At 43.5% G+C, this 22,532-nt stretch overlaps 1 protein-coding gene across 5 annotated transcripts in view; it reads right to left on the bottom strand.

Moving 5' to 3' along the window:
- Window positions 1-21,923, bottom strand: part of pcdh7b (protocadherin 7b) — a 108,920-nt gene extending 86,997 nt beyond the window's left edge. For all 5 annotated transcript variants that reach the window (XM_075451147.1, XM_075451148.1, XM_075451149.1 and 2 more), the window contains exon 1: window positions 17,964-21,923. In XM_075451147.1, coding sequence (XP_075307262.1) covers window positions 17,964-21,038 — 3,075 coding nt within the window. In that variant the 5' untranslated portion in view covers window positions 21,039-21,923. The remainder of the gene's footprint in view (window positions 1-17,963) is intronic.
- Window positions 21,924-22,532: the final 609 nt, after the last annotated feature.

The following is a 22,532-nucleotide window of genomic DNA, read 5'->3' as shown; positions in this document are numbered from 1 at the left end:
GACTTGAAGAACAGCTGTACAGCTGTTGCAGTTGCCTCCATCCGCTGAGAGCCACCTCAACCACTGGGGCTCTGTCCTCTCCTCTTTCCCCATCCTTCCTCTGAAACTGCCTTTTCTGTCACCACAGAATGCCTGTAAACACTCTGTGATATAAGTTCAAATTAACCAACCTCATCCTAGCGTGACTGTGAGATTTCTTTGCTTGATATTGATATGTAGAGTTTTCTCATTATCCCAGGCAAATGAAATTGCTAAAAACAACACCCTGGCAACCTTGTCTCATGCGAGACGCAGGGGAAAGGAAGGAAAATAAAAAGGGGAAGAAAAGTTAATGTTTAATTTGCGAAAACAACGCCCTGACTAATGAATTTTCTTAGTTTGTTCCCCTCGCTCGCAGCTCCTTGTTTGGCTTTGTTTTAATGGAGCATGCTGATTTGGAGAAATGAGGGGCAGCAAGAGCAAAGGAGGAGAGAGGAAAAAAGGTGATTGTGTTGAAAACACCTTATTTGGACTTTTCTGAGGTGATCCAACTGTGCTCTGCCAAAATGAGATGTTGGAGCGTAAGTGGAGGACAAGAAACAGCTTTCATGAGGAGTGCGTTGCCAGAGGCATTTAATGACACAAGGGGGGGGGGGGGTTAGCAACAGACATTGCTCCTGTGAGCTCCAGATTTGAGCTGAATTATTACTGTTTACACACTCCTGAACATCTTCAACTTGCAACGCTGCATAAATCTAGTTTGAAAAAAGAGAGAGAGACGGAGGTAGCCATGGTGACCCCAAAGATGGAGTTGAGGAGAGAATAGCCACATAGCCATTTTTCATGAAGTGCTATTCACGGCAGTCTCCAACGTCTTCAGAATGGGTAGCTATCTTTTTTACAGGGAGGATGTCTTTATTTCCCTCAGCACAATTTTCCTTCATATGAGCTCCAAAAATTTCCAGATGACTCATAGTTCACCCGTGAATCTATAGCGCTTCTAAAGCGACCTTTGCAAATGGCCAAGGAAATGTCTGGGATTTAAAAAAAGAAAAACACTATGATATGAGCGCCCTGCCAATTCCGCCTCTTCAGCTTTCAACTCTCTGCTGAAACTAGTTACTAGAAATACTGTAGCTGTGAAGTGGCATAACTTTGCAGAGTGCTGTGACCTTGTTGCACTGATGAAAGGAGTGCTTCTAGAGCTGAGCGCAACGGCTGCAGATGCAAGATACTGCTTACTGACTTTGCAAAGACAGGTTGACTGAGTGGAATGGGAATGCGTGCGTAACATTCAGCTTCGTCGAGGATGGGCACACCCTCTCCGACACAAAGGCAAAACAGGTCCTTCCACCTTTTCATCTCCGAGGCAATCTAGAAACCGCAGAGCCTTTCATCTTAAGTTTGGCACCCATTTATTTCCTATCTGAGCACGTTCTCGCTTGAAAATCCAGATGATTATTGTGCTGCAAATCCGAAATTCCACCTCAACTGTTGCAATAACAATCTGCTTTGAGCTTCTGAGGGGAAGGCGCGCGTAGAAATGAGTCACCCTCTTACTTCCGAGTGAAGCCAGCCTGCTGAGGTGTGCGTTCTGGATACCGAGCTCGCAAGGAGGTTAGCGGTTGCGGTAAAGGAGAAGCGCTGTGCTTCAACCTGGCAACCTGCTCGACCCAACTGGGGCACCGGTGCACTTGTCAGCACCTTGCCACGACATGAAAGCCACCTTGTTTATTCTCATTATATCTAACAGCATGCCATTTCCACATTGCATGCTAATACACTTTCAAGTAGGGCGTAGAAATCACTGCAAACTCCCTCTCAACTTTAAAAAAAAAAAAACAACAGCATATTGCTCAGATATCACTGTTTGTTTGGTAAACTAAAAAAGATTCATTTCCGTCCTCATACACCCACAGAAGTCCCCGGAGGGTGAGAGGAGCGTGTTTGTTCCAACTCATCACAATAAATGTAATTACACTGGGTATTTAATGTTTTTTTCATGTATTTTTTTTTTTTTTTTTTTTTTACAAGAGCCTTGTCAGTCTGTAATTAGTGATCACTGAGTGGAATCAAAAACAACAAGAAAGACTTGTTTTTGTTTGTGCTCCTTGCTTCTCTCCGTCTCTCTCCCCTGAGGGGAAAATGCCTCACTCACAATTGGATTCAGAGCTGAGCTCCAAACCTGACTTCAGACAGAGTTAACTTTTAGAGAGTCGTGCCCGTATCCTCGCAACCTGTCAGATTTTGCTATTAATAAATGAAGACATGGCCGTGGAGAGGATAAAACACTAAATCCCGCAGGTGTTGTGGATGTCTTGATGTTAAGTTTTGTTCACCCTGAACAGAGAAAATACCCTACACGTTCAAAGGCTTTTGTCTCTCTGCGCTCTGATGCACATTACCCTTGACGCAGGTAACACCGATGGAGGGCTCCAACCTTAAAGAGGCAGGAAAACTGTGCTTGAAGGCAGACTGTATTTTTTTACTGTTGTTCTAACCAGAAGAAAGTGACATTTTTTTAAATAAAATAAATAAATAATCATATTTTTGTCACTAAAACCTCTGTCCTTCACTGGGTTTATTACTTCCAGCATCCCTCTGGTGCTGTCTTTAGATCATCTATGTTATTCTTTATCTTGTTGGAGTCGAGTTAAACTACTGGAACTCAGACAGCTGGTCCTCCTGAGATTTTTCTAGCCCCAGTTGTTGTTTATTAAATCCACATCCTCTCTAAAACGCAATGAAAACAGTGTGGAAAAGCCTTTTTTGGACAGGAATGCTTCACTGCAAACAAAACACAGCGAAGTGAAAGACCTTGGAAAAGAAACATTTAACTAACACTACGGGTACCCAGAGCAGCTGGAGCCAGACACAGGTAAACAACAACAGAAAGGCTACATGATATATGTTTTCTCAGTTTGTATTCAGGTGCTTTACACATTCAATAGACTGGTTTACATCAAACAGAGAGTTTGCGTGGAGTGTTTCTCTCTTTCATATCAGATCCTCCAGTTGAGAGGATCCAGCAACAGCCATCTGGACGGGGTTTTGGAGCAGGAGCAGGTGCTCTTTATAAACATCCCCACTAGAGACTAGAACTGGTACTTGTTTGTATAACTTTCTAACATGAGGGGCCAGGTGTTTATCCAGCACTGACCCCTCCATCCATTACACCTGAATGAGAAGACCCACAGCTGTCGGTAACCGCCAATACAAGAAATCTATATCTAATATCTTTCTTGCTCATTGCTCATTTTAGAACTTCAATAACAAAAGCACAGAAGCATGACCGGCTATCATTATATATTCCGGGGTAGGGGCTGAAAAGTGATTTTATATGGGCTACTGTGGTTTTATCTCCCTACTTTTGAACAACAGCCCTTTCACCAGAATCTTGGGATGCAAGTGACATTACATGGCATTAATGCTGGATGTGCAAAATTCCAGCATCATTGCTATGCTGGTGCAAAGCCCGTGTCTCTTAGGAGCTGCAGGGGGCGCCGAACTGTGACTGCAGCAGTCCACACAACAAAAAAAAATGAGGAAGAAAACAACATCAGCAAGGGAGTTTTCAAATTGAAATGTATATTATAGATATATAGATAGCTGGAGTCACAGCAAGGCCTGGAGCCATTCTTGGCTTTGATGAAACAATGACCCATGAGCAGCCAAATTTAGAGACAAGCTGGGTCTCCCAGGAAGCATCTCCATTTGGGCTGCAGTGGCAAGTGTGACCCTCATCTCTCTGCTCCTCACCTCCTCCTAATTGAATCAGGCTGCTGCCCAGGATAATTCTCTGCATCAGTGTATGTGAGAGAGAGAGAAACTGGGGTTGGTTGCAAGGGGTTAAATCAGGTTTAAAATCATTCAAATGTGTTTTTCTGAGCTGAAACTTTGCACATAGCCAACGAGAATGCTTTCACGTGTGAGAAGATTGGGACTATTGTGCAACTTTTGGCCCCTCTCACCCCTAAACCCAGAGGGCAAATATTTAGTAAATCTCCACAAAAAGGGCTTTGGAGCCTTTTTAGAAAGTATCTATTAATCTCTCTCATGAACAATATGAGGGATATTGTGTATTGTAAAGTTGTCTGCTGCCCAACCTCCAATCCCCACTTCTGATATGGGCTTTTCACTATATTCTGATGCATGGTTTTAATTAAAAAGCAGCGTAAAAGCATTAAAAATGTATGACTGGAAATTGCCCCGAGTTCCAGATTCCCTTTTTTCCCTCTTCTTTTATAGTTCCTCCCAATTGAATCTACCAAAACAGTGTTTAAGAGCTGTACAGAGCATAATTTAAGCTTCTTTTTTTTTAGTGTGAAAGACCAACACTTTCCGGTTGAGTCTTGTCATCATCAAGGCCAGAGATGGACACAAAGAGGGGATGCTCAAGGGGAAACTTGTTGGGTTTCCTCTGGATTTTTTAGACCTTGCTCACCAGCCCTCTCATCAAGCTAGCAAGATTTAAACAGGGCTTTGAGAAGCTTGCGCCTAATAAGTAGTCAGTCGTCTGCTTTAAGAATGTTGAGGTAAACAGGGTTTAATTAGGAAGGGTAGAGCAATCTGGGACAGATGTTGTGCAGGAGGAATCACGCTGTGACTGTTTTTGGTTTGTGTCGCAGCCAGGCAAAGAAAAAAACACAAAAAAACACCCTTTTCGCTAATTCGGAGAGGCAAAAATAACTAATTGGTTCAAACAACTTTCTCCGTGAGCACGCACGCACACATACGATGTATTTGGGGTTGCAAGCATTGTTTTTTTTTTCCGTCTGTGTGTTTTTCGGTGTGTATAATATTCACCGTACACATAACAAAAACAAGTCAACAATCTTTACTTTAAAGGGAAACAACATTAAAGAAAACATACTCCAAATAGCTAAGAAGAATTTGCTCAACCGCTCTGTGTTCTTACCTGATTAAGTTAAACACATCGTGTTGTTATCATTAAACATTTACATATCATCAGCTGCTGAAACGTTGGCGATAAAATCCTTATTTTCTTATCTTTCATTCTGTGGTGTTATTGCCCGGCTCTACTGAGACTGTCCTCCACCAAAAAGATGACCCTGTAAAATGTTTGTCCCTAAAGGCAACAACAACCTTTATTATATTCTTTGAATATAATAAAGGTTTGGACTTAAATCCCAGAACGGTTTAGGCCCAAAGTACATCTGTGATATATTCAGAGAATATAAACCCAGCAGAGCTCTTAGATCCAAGGACTCAGGTCAGCTGGTCTAGTCCAGAGTCCAGACTAAACATGGAGAAGCAGCATTTAGCTGTTATGCTGCAAACAAGTGGAACAAACTGCCAGTGGAGATTAAACTTTCACCAAATGGAGACATTTTTAAATCCAGGTTAAAGACATTTCTGTTCTCATGTGTCTATGCATGAAATATCTTTTAACTTATCTAGACTGTTGCTTGTTTTTAAATTCATTTAAATTATTTTATTTGTTTCTCTTTATATTCTTTTATGTATTTTTACTGCTTCTTCCACTCCCCGCTGCAATGCTTTTATTTTATGTAAAGCACTTTGAATTGTTTTGTACATGAAATGTGCTATACAAATAAATTTGATTTGATTTGATTTTGATTTACCACCGGTGTCGTGAGAGCACTTGCATGGGAAGTGTGACAATGGCATCTATGTGGAACTCAAAGGTGAACAAAATAGTTACCATATCTGGGGGTCGAAAACACGTCAGCTGGTGGAAAATGATCCTCACCCCTTCATCTTTAAGAGGACATTGTGGCTTGTGAAAGGAAAGACTTGGTTCGATATGGAAATGCTTAATAGGAGTGGTATTTTCCTCCTGCTCCATGTAGGGCACACCCATTTAAAAGTATCAACAAACAGTTTTTTTTATTTAAGGTCATGTCATCTTTACTATATTCTGACCGAAATACATTGAATGAATGAATGAATGAATGAATGGGGAAAAAAATTAAAATCCTTTTTTTTGGAGCCTACAACAATTCACAGCTTCACAACAACAAGGATCATCAGCTAACAATGTGGCAGTCAATGCACCATTTTGGGAAAGTAACAAAAGCAAACACACCTTAGGCGGGTTTTATGGATCTAAGCCTTAAATAACCACGTCCACTAAGCTGGAGAAACAGAGGAGGATGGGAGTGTGAGAATGAGAGAGCAAAACACAGAGGAGAGATGGAGGAGGGATTGTTGCTGAGTGAATGGAGTGTTAAAACAGGAGATGATGAGAAGCAGAGAAAGAAAAAAGCCCGCTTTGAGGGGCAGATGAGGATGGCAGCAAACGGAGGGGGGGGGGGGGGAATCACGCATTCTTGACAGAAGCAACATGGCAGGATCACACAGCTATTTTTCATTCACACTCCTCTGCATTCGCACATGATTTCAAAGGTACCCGAGCCCCGAGGAAGCCTTCCAGCAAACACTGTTTGCCAATTTTTCAAGCCTGTCACTCCCTTTTGGCGTATCAGCTTCTGCTGCACAAAGGGCCTCCTCCTGCCGCTGTCGCAATTGTTGTTGTCATTGTGCGTATGCGAGGTAAACACGTGAGGCAGCATCGTCCACTTCCTCCCTACGATGCATCACCCTCAGATCACACTGGAAAGGAGAGAAATACAATTGCAGGAGGAGGCACCGTAATTGTCTTTTGTTTCACGTTATCTGTAGAATATTTCGGTTGATGCCTAAAACAAAAACCCATGGATGCCTGAAAATATTTGCTTTGCAAATAAGTGCCAGTGGCCTGAGCGATTCGCAGGGAGAGGACGTGGAGATTGTACGCGCTGCCTTTTCAGATCTGTAGAGATGGTTTGAAGTAGAGCTGGTTGCTCGGCAATCCACATCAATTTTAACTTCTGTCTTTTTTCAGGCCTCAAACTTCCTGGAGCTCCTGGATTTGAACAAAAAACAGCAGAGCCTCTGGCAAGTGGTCTACTCTGGAAAGACACTGGGGTAAGGCAGGCAAAATCTTTTCAACAGCACCTGAGAAACATGCAAAGAAGCCATTACCTGCCCACAGTGCTAATTTTGAGCTCCAATACTACGTCTACAAAGACACCGAGGCAAGTAATCAGAGAAGCCCTGCAGTGTTCCTGTAGGCAACCAGTGCCTTCCTTAGACCGAGGTGGGATGAGTATTTTTCAAGCTTCTCCTGCAGCCAGGCACTGCCTTATGAACTTCATTTTAAGCAGGGTTACTGTTTAATTTCATTAAGTCATGTAAGTTTTTTTGCAGCAACTTACAATCAGACACATTCCCGTCTCCACATAAGCAAAGTCCCATTTCATTTAGCTGCATACGTGCCAAGAATCCCGACAGTGAGGAGCGCCTGCAGACATGCAAACGTGCACCTCTTGTAGTTCACTCCTGTCATTCCACCTTCTCCCTTTAAGCTGTGTGTTGATCCGTAAACTGCTAAACGAGACGGGCGGCTTTATATTTTCGCTGCCTTCCAATCGACTCGCTCACACACTTGGTCATTCTGTTCACTCCTCAGGCATCTACTATATGTATTCAACATTCTTCTCTTTTGATCCTTGACACTGGTCCCTTTAATCCGTCTGAATGAATTCATGGTTATTCATCCATCATTCTCCACAGATATGGAATGAAATACTGAAGACTTGTTTAATCTGTCTTCATGATTTATGGCTATTTGCTACGTTGGAAGGACTAAAAACACTGGATTTGAACGTGGGGCATCAACAACTGTCTCGACCTTGCAAAGCATGTCTTCTCTCCAAATGGGTTGGAAATGTGACTGAAACATTGTTAATGCTTTCTTTTGTCACACAGTTGTTCATTCACCTCTCAAGGCTCAAAAGTATTGTGCGTACTCTTTATTAAAAGTAGACAAACTTTACAATGGTATGCAAAAGCGGGGAGAGATTCAGGATAAAGTTAACAAGCATGCACACCGCATTGGAGTTAATGCCAAAGAACTGGCCATGAGTTAAAGAGCAAAGCATTGTGCGTCCACTGATGTTCTCTAACTGTCTAATTTGATCTCATAAATCAAGATCTCTAAGTGGGAAGGGCAGTAAATCTCTAAGGTTCCCTGAGGAGCTGTGACACAGGGAAGAGATGAGTCCATGTGGTGAAGCAAACTGCTGCCAATTTAGTGCTCAGGGACCTTCATCTTTGAAATCCTCCCTGCTTGCCCAGATGGCTTCATCAAAACAGTTTAGTGGAACACGACGTTCCCACGCCTCATCCAACTTTGGGCCAATGCTGTTAGAAGGCCGTGACTTTTTTTGGGGAGGCCGTCACCTCTGAGCTCAGCTTTTGGCACTGAGATGTCTGAATTATTGGATACAAGGAACCTTTTTTTTTTTAAATCCACTCATATGGCCATGGGAGAAACTGCTGTGGGTGTGGGCAAGCATGGTGGAGGTATATTGCCATAGTAACAATGGATGGTCCACCAAGCATTCCTGAGTAAACACAAGCATACGCTTTAAACAGCAACTGAGGACTATTGCCGATGTGCCTCCTTGTTCAAATAAAGCCATGCTGGCATGGATAACACCGGCATTTTGGACATAAATTACGAGGTCTTCAATTGTCATGTCATGTCCCCAATTCACCGGGAGAAGAGGCTGCCAAGGCGAAGAAAAGCTTATTCAAAGAGACTCAAAAGGATAGGCACACACATGCACACACCCCAGACGTAAATCTTTCAAATGTGCAGAGGAAAGGCAAGGGAGGCGAGAGCGGTTATGCATGTTAAGCACATTTGCTGAGACATCAAACGATCGCCTGCAATTGGCTTCACGGGGAAAGTAATCTGCGCTACTCAAACATTTGCTGCAGCAGCCGCAGAATTTCGATGGTGATTAAACAGAAAGTAACTGTCTTCAACTCGCCGTCCAGCTGGGGATCACCACGACACACTTGTAAATGTCACCCATGCAGGCACTTTACTGCCTGTCGCAGTCGCTTGGAGCGCCCCTCACGTCACCGATTCATGAGAGCTCTTCACTGTGTGATAGGCGTCCTTTATGCACTCGTGTTCCCAGCAGTTTTCCACCTTCTGCTGGAGACTGTTATTAATATATCATTACGAGCAGATTAAAAATGACGTATCCGGCATTAAGTGAAGCTTATTAAACAAAGGCTCGCTTCGAAAGGAAGTTGTGATAAAAGCTATGTAAAACCTGGTCATGTTTAAGTGGCTTTGTTTACAATTATTCTAATCATTTTACTGCCCCCACACATGTCAATTTGATTGATGCCCTTGCCTCTCCCCCAATCCCAGACCTCATCAAGCTGGAACCAAACCGGGACAAATGTAACAACATTCCTTATTTTCCCCACCTCTGGGGCCCGGCGGCCCCCCCTCAAGACACTTCTCACCACTGAATCCACTCAGTAATTTACAACTGGCCATTGTGTCCCAAGTGTTGCATTGGAGCAGCTCAGAGTAAACGGACCACGTCCACGCCAGTGGCCGCTTTGACTGACTATTTGTAGTTGTTACAAAGAACACTGTTAACAGAGGAGGAGAAATAACTAGGAGAACTCCATTTCCAAAGAAGACTGTGTGAGAAAAAGAGTAAAAGGTGAAACCAAAGCTAGATAATAAACAGGCTATAGGGCAGGGTGCCGCAAATCAATACATGAAGCCATATTAAATGTCTGGAGCTCCTCAATTCACTGTAGAATTTGTCTGACTAAAGCCAGCATTACAGTGATCACCACTTTATATTGCACTTTCCAACAGGGACAGCCTATGGGGATAGGCAACAAATGTTTGCTGGTGCAAGATTATATATAGCACTGTTTGCTCTGGCAGCATAATATAAGCTTCACTATGGATTTCATTCAAGGTCTCTTAGCTTCTATTTTGTCTTAAAATCTGTTAATTATCCTCTTTTTTTTTTCTTTAAGAGAGTAAAATCCACCACAGATTTCTCATCAAGAAAGAAAAAAGGAGCTTTTTCTAACCAGATAAATTTGTTATGCTTATTCTCTATCCATCAGTGTGTTATATAGCCTTCTGTGCATGAAAAACATCCGCAAAGTTATTTTCTTTCCGACAGCTCGTGAACTGTCAGAAATGTGTTTGTGGTTCACGCTCGTCTTCCTTCACACGTCTACATCACTATGTAGCACTTTAGCCCAATACCAGAACAGTTCTTAGTTTAGTGCACCTTGAAAAGAGAGTGTACATTTGCATCAGAGTATATTTTTTGATTAACCCTCCCGTTGTTTAGCTGTAGAAAAAATACCTTCAACTATCTTTTTCCAACTTGAAATTTTATGACTTTTCCTAAAGGGACCCCATCATTAGAAAAAGTCAGACTTTATTTTTGTTTATGTTTCCATGTGGGCTGTACACCACCAGGGTACAAAGACTGTCTTTTGGCTCATTTTTGACCTGTGAATTATAAAAACATTTAAACACCAGAAAAAAGTTCAGTGTTTTTTTCCTTTTCAATATAATTAATTCAGAAGTAATTACTTCACATTTATATAATAGCAATAATAAACCTTTATTATGTAAAAGAAAACTGAGAAAACAAGAAAACTGTTGGTCCAACTGACCACTGGTTTGTGGTAAAAAAAAAAAAAAGTGTAATCCTTTTTGTATTGTGTAACAAAAAATACATGATAAAAATGTATTTAATTGAGTTGAATAGATAAATAACAGGTGGTTTCATCATACAAAATAGATTTTGGATTTAAAATTCAATTAAGTTGCTTTATTTTGGAGCTTTGGTAGGGCGGGTCATTTTTGACCCATAGGACAAAGGGGAGTAAACACAATGTTAAGACCGCACAAGGGTTAATAAGCTCACCAGCATTTTCAGCCAGAGGCAAGAAGAGCAGCAGTGCACGCTATCAGGAAAAGAGTGTTTTTTAGTTTGTTTTAAAATCATGTTAACATGTACAAGCAGTCCTCTGAAATCAAATCATGAACCTGTAAAAGGAGCTCTTCAACTCTCAACATTTAAGACACTGGAAGCAGTAAATGTTTGCCTCACGTGATCTTGCTAAATGAATAAAGTGAATGATTTTCAAACGATCAGAGTAAAATCACGGGCAGGGTCGCTGTTTGTTCTCTGTCATCACGTCACGTGACACCGGATCATAACATGAGTAGTAGACGAAAGCTAGAAAAAAAAAAAACTCAATCAATTGACAATATGTAGAAAGTAATTTAATGTGGCATCACCATATGCAGCGTACTGAAAGAGCGAGAGGGGGGAGATATATGCCAGCAGAGAGGTAAATTGAAAAATTAGCATTTTCAAAAAAAAGCCAACTGGACTTCATATTTCAGTTGATTTGATAGCAGCTGCCTTGCGAGGCCTATCGTAACTCCAGCTGCCCCGTGACCTTCATTCTTCAGCAGGCAGGCAGATTCTTCCAGCCTCTGACAAGATTTATCGGACCTGGCTAATAGCCTGCTCTGCTCCCAGGTAAGGCCTCATCGATACGGGAGCTTCTGCTGCCCCTGCCAGTGCTTCGCTAATGAATATTTCTGTTGTTTTGCACACATCCGCCGTCTAATTCAGGTGGTATGTGAGTGTCACGGCATGGGGGTCCAATAGCTCAGTCGGGACAAAAAAATAGTCAAGAAAAGGCACATTATCCACCCAGACTCCTCGAGTTTGCTTTGGGTTTTTAACAGGTGAAAAGAAAGCATTGCTCCAGCCTTCAGGCTCCATCTGCCTCAATTCGCATGTGTGCAGAGAGTATATGTAATAAGGCACACACACATACAAATATAATGAACTGCATTCCTCGGGTAAACAGAGCAGCACAGACACACACACAGGATATTGAAACCCTCTCAGGCATGTCGCTACTCGTGTGCCTGGTGTGCAGGATGATGGAGAGACTGAACTGCGGAGGCCCCCAGTTTGCTCTCTTCTGCAGCCCTCACAGGATACACAAGCGCACACAAACCCATGCTGTACGCCCACGCACTTCATCACGCCCTTCCACATACAACACAGCGAGCGCGCCCCGCTGAGAACACGTGCACAAACTTTCACACGCACCCCCCCCCGGCTTTGATGGATAGTTGGTTAGTGCTTTACCGCCTGTTTCATACACATATAATCTCATTTGGGGGGCCACATGGTAGGAGCTGCACCAAAACAGGGCTAATAGAAGCAGTCAAGCTGTCCAATTCCTCCCCGCTCCAGTTTGAGTCTCAGACATTATCCTCTGCTGCTTAGAAAACATGAATGATTGCAGCCTGTTAGTAAAAAATTAATATCCTAAAAGTTTTAAGAAATCTGTTTAAAAAAAAAGTCATTTTTGTTGAATTGCAGACATTTTTAACTTTCAGGAATCAGGAAAATTCAGTCCATCTTAATATTTTACAGGATAGGAGGAAAATGATCGAGGAGAATAGAGCAGGGGCTTATCTGTCAATGCCTTAAAAAATCAATCAATGTGAACCTGAACCCAGGGTGAAGGTAGGACATATTAAGTACAATCCAATTACACCGTTGAACTTGTTAACGTTCACCCATCATCTCTCCAAATCCAGCGTCTTTCCTCTGTTTCTGCAGGATGCAAAATGTCACATCTTCTTCTGGTGGGACTTCAAGGTGGTGTTTAGGTAGGAATTATGGATCGGAGTGTCTGGCTTTCACGGCTGGTATTCTTATCTTCATGAAGGACACGTATGACAACATGGGTAATGCTGAATGGGGTTTTAAATCGTCGCCCCTTGATGGGGACCACTGCCCTGCTGGCAGTTCCCTTGACACCACGGACCTGTGCGAGCTACGCTGACAGGGAGTGAGTCATGTGATTCAACACTGTGGCTGAGTGGGGGGGAAAAAAGGGGAGGCACACACATACAAACATATACTTAAACATAAGCTAAAAGAGAATTTGCACATCGGAAAATCTGATTAAAAAAAAAAAAAAAAGCACAAATAAAAAGAACTTGCACCTGCCAATTGTTTCAGTCAACATCAAAGGAGCAAATGGCCCGTGACCCTTTCTGCAAAACAACAACAGCTAAAACAAGATAAATAAATAACATCATTATGAGCTTGACTTTGCCAGACACTGTTGCAATTTTGATGAGCTACGATGTCACAGTAAACACAACACTATTGTTTCGCCTATTAGTCTCACAAACAACAAGCCTCACGTTTGATCCGTGTTGCGATCCAGCTCCTCGACAGAGGACTATTCCCCAGGGTAGTGCAGCCGTAGAGCTAAGTGATGTTCTCATTTAGTTGGTTCTGGCTCCTGGAGTCGATATAAGAGGACAGCTATAGAGAAAACAAGGCTAGCATAGCATATCATAAACCTTGGGAGACTTGTAAAAGTCAATTTGCTGTACAAACTCTTCCTAACAATTGGTGTGGAAAACAAGTCCTCAATATGGCGAGTGTACGGTGATTGATAGTGCCACAGGAAAGGCGAATGTGCAAATATGAATCGGCTTTATCCTGGTGAGCCCTATCTAATGTGATCGCTGCCGACTATGAAATGAAATTCCATTTTCGATGACATCGAATTGAACGAAGCGGCGAGAAGAAGGTGGCATCCTCGACGCTGCCACTTACAATCAGTAGCGTGGAGAGCAATCAAGGTGGCATGCGGCTTAAATTTCTTGTCTTTTCGTTCCTCGCTCCTCCCACCTCCCTCTGCCTCTTACCATCTTATCATAAAAAGTGTTGAGACTTCTTCAGATTCTTCAATCATGAGTATTTACTTTCACGTGAAGGCAACTGTGCTCACTTGGATGTGTATGTGTAGAAGTGGGAGTTAAAAAAGACCAGGGAATTTATTATAAGTACTAAGTAGGGAAAAACCCTTAGTATTAGAATATTATACTATAGGAACCAGCTATGGCAATCTCTGTGGCTTTCCCTCTCAGTCTTCACCATTTCTGCCTGCATATCAGGTACGTCTAATCCTTAGATTAGTAATTGCCTTAGAGCGAATGCATTCAAATCACCAAAACAAAATTATACCACAAAATGCTGCCCGCTGCAATTTTATGAGTATTACTGTGCCCTCTTAGTCCTTCCATTTCCCTTTCGGAAGATAAACAACAAAACCCTGAGAATCCATAGATTGAATTAAGCCGTAATAGATCCAAAACAATTTTGATAGCGTTAGCCACAGTCAGCCGTAGCAAGGACAAGCACTTATAATTACGTGGCACTAAACAAACCAGCTCGCTGCACATCATCTCATTTCTTACTAAATGCAAGATTTCCAGATGGTTCTTTTTTCCACTTTTGGCAAACCTACAATGAATGTCAATGAAGCTGCCTAAAAAAAAAAACATTGAGTTTTTCTTGAAACAATCAGCAAATCGTTTGCGTGATTTTGCTCTTGCGGTGCCGTTGTTTCTTTCTCCAAATCTAAGGCGACCTGTGTCAGTGACCAACACTCAAGTAGGGCCTGTTATTGAGTTATTTAGCTAAATGTGTGACTTACTTTTGAAGTGGTTTCCCTTATCATAGCATCTGTTCAAAACAGAGGGTCACTGAGGTGACTTTCGCTTTAAGTTGTGGTTCTTTGTAGGTGTTTAGGCAGCTACATTTGTTAGGTTGAAACAAATGAGGCCATAGGCAAAGTGCCTCATTTCCATATTGGTTTCCTGATCTGTCTAGAGCCTCAAGGGCAATCACTTCCCATGTTTTAGCTACAAACACCACCCCGGTGACCTCCATTTGCCTGGTGATTTTGTTTGTCCTGTTTGAGCGCGGTGGGTTGAGGGGTTTGCCCTACGCAAATCAGACGATTCGCAGCCGTATGCAGCTTGTGCAGGTGAGCAACGACATTGGCACCGTAGGAACAGCTGTCCAGAGCGCGGGGGATCTGAGCACTGGGAGCTGAGTACAGGGCAATGTCCAGTTATGCTTGCTGCATCAGCCCTGAGGCAAGATAACCTGGTTTAAATGTGTGGACCATGCCTTTGTCTGCCCTGAGGGGGCTACGCTGCAGGAGCACAGAATACAAGCTGCTGTGGCTCACCACTGATTAAAAGTGATCCACCTGGGCACAAGTGGCCCTTTGAAGTGCAGTGATAAAACAAAAGCTGATGGCTTGTGCTAATTTGATGGCAAAGTGATTTCATTCCCCCCCACATTACATTTGGACTGCATTATTTTCTGGCACTAGTCTGAACAGAGGCTTCTGCCAAAAGTAATAAAGTTAAGTGCTCTGTTTAGAGAACACACTTCTCATCAGCTTTCAGATTCAACAACTGTACACAGGCATGTACGGAGCGGAATGGATGAAGCCTAATGTTGTATATACATGGTCAAATCTGAGAAAAAATACTGTTAACAAAGGCAGCAATCAGTGGAGATCCAGGAGGAGATTAAATGTGACGTCTGTCCGGTTCAAACCCTCAGCAGCTGCTGGGTGACACATTGGCTTCTCCTTTACGCTAAGCTAAGCTTAATGACTGTTCAAATGTCTGACGGGCTACAAAGAAAGACTCGCCTCACTGATAAGCTCCACCAGTTGCCTGGTTACCTGCCGAGCAGGTTGCCCTGCGACGTTATTGCAAGATCAGGTGGGCGAGGAGGGAGAAAGACAGAATTCGATACCTTATAGATTACAATGCTCAGCCCTATTCTCTGTCTCCCTCCCTGTCCTCTTTATCTTTCCACCCAACCCCAAGTCCCTCGTGAAACAGTAGGGGCCATTCTCTACACCACTAACAGGGCCGTCTTTCTTTAGGCTATCTCCATTTCTTCCCACACACACTCTGTGGAATATTCTGTACCATAACTTGTTATGTATCTTATCAATTAAGATGGATTCAATCCCATTTCTGGTTATAGAAGGCGACACATACACACACAAACACATATATACATATACGGTCAAAACGTGTAAAAAACAAATATGAAACACTGTAAAATTAAACTTTTATGTGTAGTATTTGGAGTCATGATTTTCTGTCAGAAATAGTTTGAAAAACAACTGTCCGTGAGTGTTTTATGATGTCTTTAGCTGAGGTGGCTCTCACCAGACAGCAGAGTATTTTTAGATGCAATGTCCCTGAAATCAGGAGCACAACCACTCCACTTCTTAATCTTATAAAGAGTTGGCTGTTAAATGCCATAATTGGAGCACATGAGCAAACACCTTCTCTTCAATTAGCTCACTTCTGCAGCCATTAAATTTTGCCCTATTCACCCCAGTGGAATGTATCAACAGTCTGTATTTGCTGAGCCCAGAGGGTATAAAAGGCAAATTGACTACCTGCTGGCTATTGTATAATAAATGCCAAACCAGCTGCAACACACAGTAAACACGAATGATATTGCCTAGTAGATTACTACATGCTTTCTTTGCCATTCTATTGAAATTCATGTAAACGCAAACTTAGATATTGTAGGCTGATTTCATTCCAAGACTCTGTATTCTAACAAATGCACAGTCCATAAAGGTTCCCGCAGCATTAATGTGGAGAGTAAATAAATAATTATATAAGCGGAGCATAGTGACACACAATACATGCTGCTGCGGCAGCAGCAAATAGAGTGCCCTTTTAATTATGCAGGAGACATCCGAAAGCAACAGCACTCCTCACACTCTGGGAAGCAGTTCAGTGAATACACCATATTAGAGGCTGTAACAGACAGAGCAGGGGAAGAGAGGGAAGAACCATGAAAAGGGCTCGAAATGATTTGAGAGGAGAAATAGCAAGAGGGAGGGGAGAGGGGTTATAGAGAGATGAGAGAGGAGATTAAAAAAGAAACTACTGTCAGAAAAAAACGGCAAGGCAGAAAGCGCCATTGTACGGGGTATGATGTGGAAGAGGCTGGGGGGGATACAGAGGAAAAACAGGCAGCAGGGGTGAATAGAGGGATGTAAAGATGCTACATAAATGTCCAAAGAGAAAGTCAACAATGAGCATCTATTATAAAAACACGAACAATATATGGAATGCCAGAAGGAAACCAGATTGACAAAAAGGACAAGCAAGTAGGCAACAATCCTGAATTTAAAAGCATCGAGCTGAAACCAAGCAAAAGAAAGATCAATAATTCATTAGACTTTAATGGGCAAGGATATTGTTCTTTTTCCCCGAGAAACAAAATCAACTTGTTTCATCAAGCTTTTACTTCATTTCTCTCTGCTGTTGCACCAAGCAGTGCAAAAAACTGCCAAAATAATAGGCTGTGTCCGTACAAGCTCACACATCATGGATTTAGAATATCAAATCAAATGCTACCTGCGACTTCTACATGTGCTACAAATAGAAAAAAAAAACTCTCTTTTTGGAAAATAAAATAGGAGAAAAGCATACACTCAAGAACGGAAGGAATACAAGCTGTAGGGTGGAGGAGATGAGGGTGGTGGACAGTTGTATACATGCAAAAAGATAAGTACACTATGGGAGGTGACATGAATGCCCATTTTTATTGCTGGTCAATAAATTGATGTACACCTTCTGTAAAACTGACCCACAAACATTGCAAAGCAAAAGTAGCATTCAAACTACATCTATCTTCTTTTGAAGCTATTGTCCTTTTTTTTTCACAGGAAGAAAAGGCAGCCTTGCACAGACAGAGGGCAGGTCAGGGCTTGACACAACTAAGGGGGAGCGTAGCCAGCCCCTGCCACACTCCCCTTTGGGATAAAATAACTGCAAACCAAATCCTTATGTGAGCTGTCTACAACACTCTGATACACATTTGCCAGGGTTAGAAGCTGTGACACCCCCCGACGGAAAAGGCGGCTTCGACATGCTGAGATGAAAGTAAAAAAAAGTTGGACATGTTTGGTTAAGTGGTAACAGTATCCCTACCCAAGCTCATTTAAGCCTTTTTTAAATATTACATGTGAATGGCACTCCAAACCAAAACAGATCAATACCACTAACTTGACACACATTAGCACCATAAAGGCAACAAGACTACTGAGACTAGCACTGTCAGAAAGCATTATGGTGGAGAAAACACTAAGAGGAAAAAGCAGAGACATTTAAGAGTGGTGGGGGGAAGCAAAAGGAACATTGAGATGTGTCGTCTTACCTGTTTGTTGTACTTGTTGATAGTTTGAGTGCTGTACTCAGAGCAGTGGTCAGATCCAAGGGAAATGTTATCTCCGGTGCCAACGAAGGTATTGGCAGGGGGCAGGTCCTGAACTGCCTGGTGCTTTTTTCCAGCTGTTGGTGATTGTGGGTGAAGTTGAACCGTGGGGAGTGGTGAACTGGACTTGTAGTGCCGTGCCAGGTCCGGGCTCCCTGGTCCGCCGTTGACTGAACGATAGCGACCCATGCCAGGACTGTCCGACAGCTTCTCATTAACACTGTCATAGCGCTGCCCGTTGGGTTTGGAGGCTTCTACTGTGACAATGCTACTGTAGAGAGGCTGTTTGGACTTTTGTTTCTTCTTATCCTTCTTGGGCTTTTTGGATTTGTCGTGCTGCTGTGGCGTAAAGAAGTCTTCGTGATCCTTCTTACCGGCCTCATAGCCATTCTTATTCTTTGGACGGCAATAACGGGCCATGACTACAACAAGAATAATGAGAATGACAGTCATAATGCCTGAAACTACTCCAATGACAATGCTTAAGCGTTGCTTGCTTAGATCATAGTTGGGGTCACCGGCAATGTTGGTGTTGAGGGACGTGCTCAGGCTCTTAGCCACCTGGGCTTCCACAACTGTGGAGTTAGAAAGAGTCTCATTAACATACACATGAACCAGCGTGGTGGTGCTCTGTGAAGGCTGTCCACTATCATTCACCTGGACCACCAGTCTATGGAGGCCGTAGTGCTTCTGCTCCAGTTTTGCCATCAGTGAAATGACCCCAGTGCCTCCATCAATCTCAAACAGCTTGAAAGGGTTGCCCCCAATGATGCTGTAGTTCAGGTCTGCATTGATGCCGGTGTCTGTATCAGTGGCTATGACAGTTCTGACTACTGTTCTGATGTTACTGGAAGGAGGAAGGAGGGTGTAGGAGCTGTTTATTGGAAAAGTGACTGTGGGTGCGTTGTCATTTTCATCCATGACAAAGAGTGAAACTGTGGCAGTGGCAGATCGGGGAGGGTCACCGCCGTCCACAGCTTTAACACGGAACGTGTATGTAGTTTTCTGCTCTCGGTCAAAGGACAAGGTGGAGAAAATCGTCCCAGTTTCATTCTCAATAGAGAAGATGTCCTCCTCTTCTTCGATAAAAAGACCCATCTCGGCGTTTTGACCTTTATCTGCATCAATTACTGTAACCATGCCAACTGGGCTGTTTGGATCGAGGTTCTCTTTGACATAGAAGGTGAACACATCCTGCATGAACTTTGGCTCATTGTCATTCTTATCGGCCACAAGTACAACCACAGTTGCAGAACCCTGAAGGGTGTTTATGCCCTTATCTTTGGCTATCACTTTGAATTCGTAGCGCTCTGTTTGCTCTCTATCCAGGATGGTGTTTACTCGGATGTCTCCACTGTCTGCATCGATAGAGAAAATCCCATTTACTGATGAGTCTAGGGAATAAGCTATTTCAGCATTCTTCCCACTATCTGCGTCTATTGCTACCACTGTTGTCACCCTCTCGCCAGGGGCATTGTTTTCAGGGAATGACACCTCTACTATATTCTGACTGAAGATAGGGGGGTTGTCATTAGTGTCGCCCACTTTGACAATAAGAGAGTTATTACTTGCCAGGCTGGGGCTTCCGGAGTCCACAGCCACGATGACCACATTGTATTCCTGTGTGGCTTCATAGTCCAGTGGTGCAGATGTGTGCAGGAAATATTTCTTTTTATTCTGCTCACCCTCCATCTCACTGGCCGGTTTGAGCTGAAAAGGCACGTCTCCAACTACTGTGCAAGTAACTATGCCATTTTCCCCCTGGTCACGGTCCGACACCTGAACTAAGGCAATGGGTGTGTCCACCACTACATCCTCGGCCACGTTGGCTACACCATCTTTTAGGAAAATGCGCCCAATCTTTCTGATTTCAATAGCAGGGACATTGTCATTTTCATCCTTGATGTTGAGCACCACCGTCGCCTTGTCCATTTTGGGCGGCTGGCCTCGGTCACGAGCCATTACTGTGAACCTCAGTTGGCTCACTTCTTCACGGTCAATGCGGTGCAACACACTCAGCCACCCTGTGCTCTCATCCAACCTCAGCAGCCTCCTTACCGACTCTGTGGCAGCCCCAAACACATACTCGATTTGACCATTAACCCCCACGTCTGCATCGGCTGCTTTAAGTTGCAGTATGGGGGCGCCAGGGGAGCTGTTTTCTGCTAGGTCTGCTTCATACACACTTTTCTCAAAACGAGGGCTGTTGTCATTCACATCAGTGATCATTACCCTCAAAATGGCCTGAGAGGAGCGAGGGGGATCTCCTCCATCCCTAACGCGCAACGTGAGCTCATAGGAGTCTCTCTGTTCTCTGTCAAGGGCCCCTTTAATGATGAGTTGAGGCTGCTTCTCTCCATCGGTGGTGTCAGCAACTTGCAGTTCAAAGACACTGCTCCTGCTTGCTCCTTCCTCAAATCTCCTTTTCCCAGAGTACGGATCCCCAGAAGACCCCAAGCGCCTGGAGTTCTCCCCATTGTCCTGAATAAGCTCATATCTCTCAATTCCATTCCTGCCAAAATCTCTGTCTGTGGCTGTGGGCAGCAGATAAAGAGTTCCAATGGGTCTGTTTTCCTCCACAGACAGAGTCAGGACAGGGGACGGGAAAGACGGGGTGTTGTCATTTATATCTAATATGATGACTTTTCCTTCAAAGAGGTCAACCCAGCTCTGCGCCGGGCCGATCACTGACACTTCAAAATCTATAAAACACTCGTTTTCATCAAATATCATTTGGCACTGCTGTAATTTCTCACGGTCTATCCGCCTCTCATTGGTGGTGAGCTCACCTGTTATGTTGTCTATCTTGAAAAAATCTGAGCCGGATTCGAGAGTGAATGTCACCTCACCGGACCCGGCCACAATGCCTAAGTCGGTGGCTACGTTGCCCACTCTGACATCGGCGGGTCCCTCCTCAGCTAAGCGGTACCGGAGCACTTGCTTGGCAGCGGGCTGATGCACAAGCTGCAGGATGAGCATGCAATAGTACAAACAGTCCACTGCACCAGTAGTCCTCATTGTTCAACCTTGCAAAAAAATGTCCACGTTAATGTGAAAAAAAAAAGGTACTACAAAAATAAGTCACTAATGGAAAGTCTGAATATAGAGGGATATGTCGTTTTTATTAAGAGCACAGCTCTTTGCTTCGGGATGCGTGAGACTTCATCCTCCGGACGACTTCCTCTCGCTTGTGCTGCAGTGAAAAGCAGCAAGTGCACGGGGCTTTCCTCTGTCCGCCGCTTTCCCTCCGTCAGTGGTGGACGTTAGTTTCTCTTCTCTTTACTCATTTATTATTAAAAAAAGAAGAAAAAAAGAAGCTTCACGACAGAGAGTCTCCGTGCGCTCAGGACGGTGCCTCAGATATGCGTTTGTCACGCGCGTAAAAGCCAAAATGTTATAGTCCGAGCATCACCAGAAAGTAAATTCAGTCCATGTCGCTCCGTTCTACTCACGGTTTATGAAATCTCCTTTTCTTCACTAATCCTCTGTCCGAAGTTATGTCCACTGGTGTCAGAGAGTCATTTAAATACCCGCGCACTTTCCAAACTCGCCCCACGGTGAGCGTGGACTGTGCGGAGCTACTCAGCTCGCTGATCTTCAGGATATGCAGCAGATTACCTGTCCGGTTTCTTATTCTGCTCTCTTCATCTAAGTCACTTGCAACAAGCAGAATGGCACCGCTCTCTCTCTCTCTTTCTCTCTCTCCTTTAACGAGCCAACTCTACAACCCACAAAAAAATGTTAGAGTTGCATTCAAAAGGGAAAAAAAGGAGCCGTGCAACATAAAAATGAAGGTGTACATCCGACGCAGTTTTTAGGAAATAACAGTTGAATTCCTCTCTGCGTTCAGCCTGCTCTTTCACCTGCAGACGCGCCGCATGTGTTGGCAGCCCCTATCTGCAGCGCTGTGAGAGGGATTCACAAATGATATTGCAGTCTCTCTCTCTCCACCCCACCTCCCTCCCGGTAGCGCGCGGAGACAGGGTCGGACTTGGTCTGGTTTGCCGGCTCCAGAGGCCAGCAGACAACATACTAGAATTTTTTATTTTTAAATCGGGGGGACAGAAAAGGAATATGCATTTATTTTTATTTTATTTTATTTATTTTATCTGTATTTTTGTCTTGACGTGGCTAGACTCTTCATACTCCTATTTAGAACATTCCAGTGGGTGCTATGGTGCAATATCACATAAAATCCACATTGTATGTGTTTTAGTCTATCATAGTCGTTGCACCTTATCCAAAGCTTATTGCTGTATTTTGAAGCCAATGCTTTGGTGCCGCAAAATGATCCTTCTGTCAGGGATCGTAAATTCATAAACCACTAACTTTTACGCACTCGGGGATCGACACAAGTTGTCTGTTTTTACTGTGGCAGCTCCGAATGTCTGTCAAGCAGAAAGACGGGACGGGGCAGGCTGTGCGCGCACTGCTGTGGTTTCCCTGTGGTTACTGATATCTCAATGCGTGTGGTCGCCAGTGGCTGCATATGAGCTCTCCGGCGCAGTGGGC

This window comes from Odontesthes bonariensis, chromosome 19, assembly GCF_027942865.1.
Source record: "Odontesthes bonariensis isolate fOdoBon6 chromosome 19, fOdoBon6.hap1, whole genome shotgun sequence".
In the NCBI taxonomy this organism is placed as follows: domain Eukaryota; kingdom Metazoa; phylum Chordata; class Actinopteri; order Atheriniformes; family Atherinopsidae; genus Odontesthes; species Odontesthes bonariensis.
Note: the sequence above shows the minus strand (reverse complement) of the source record. Positions and strands in the feature narration are given on the sequence as shown.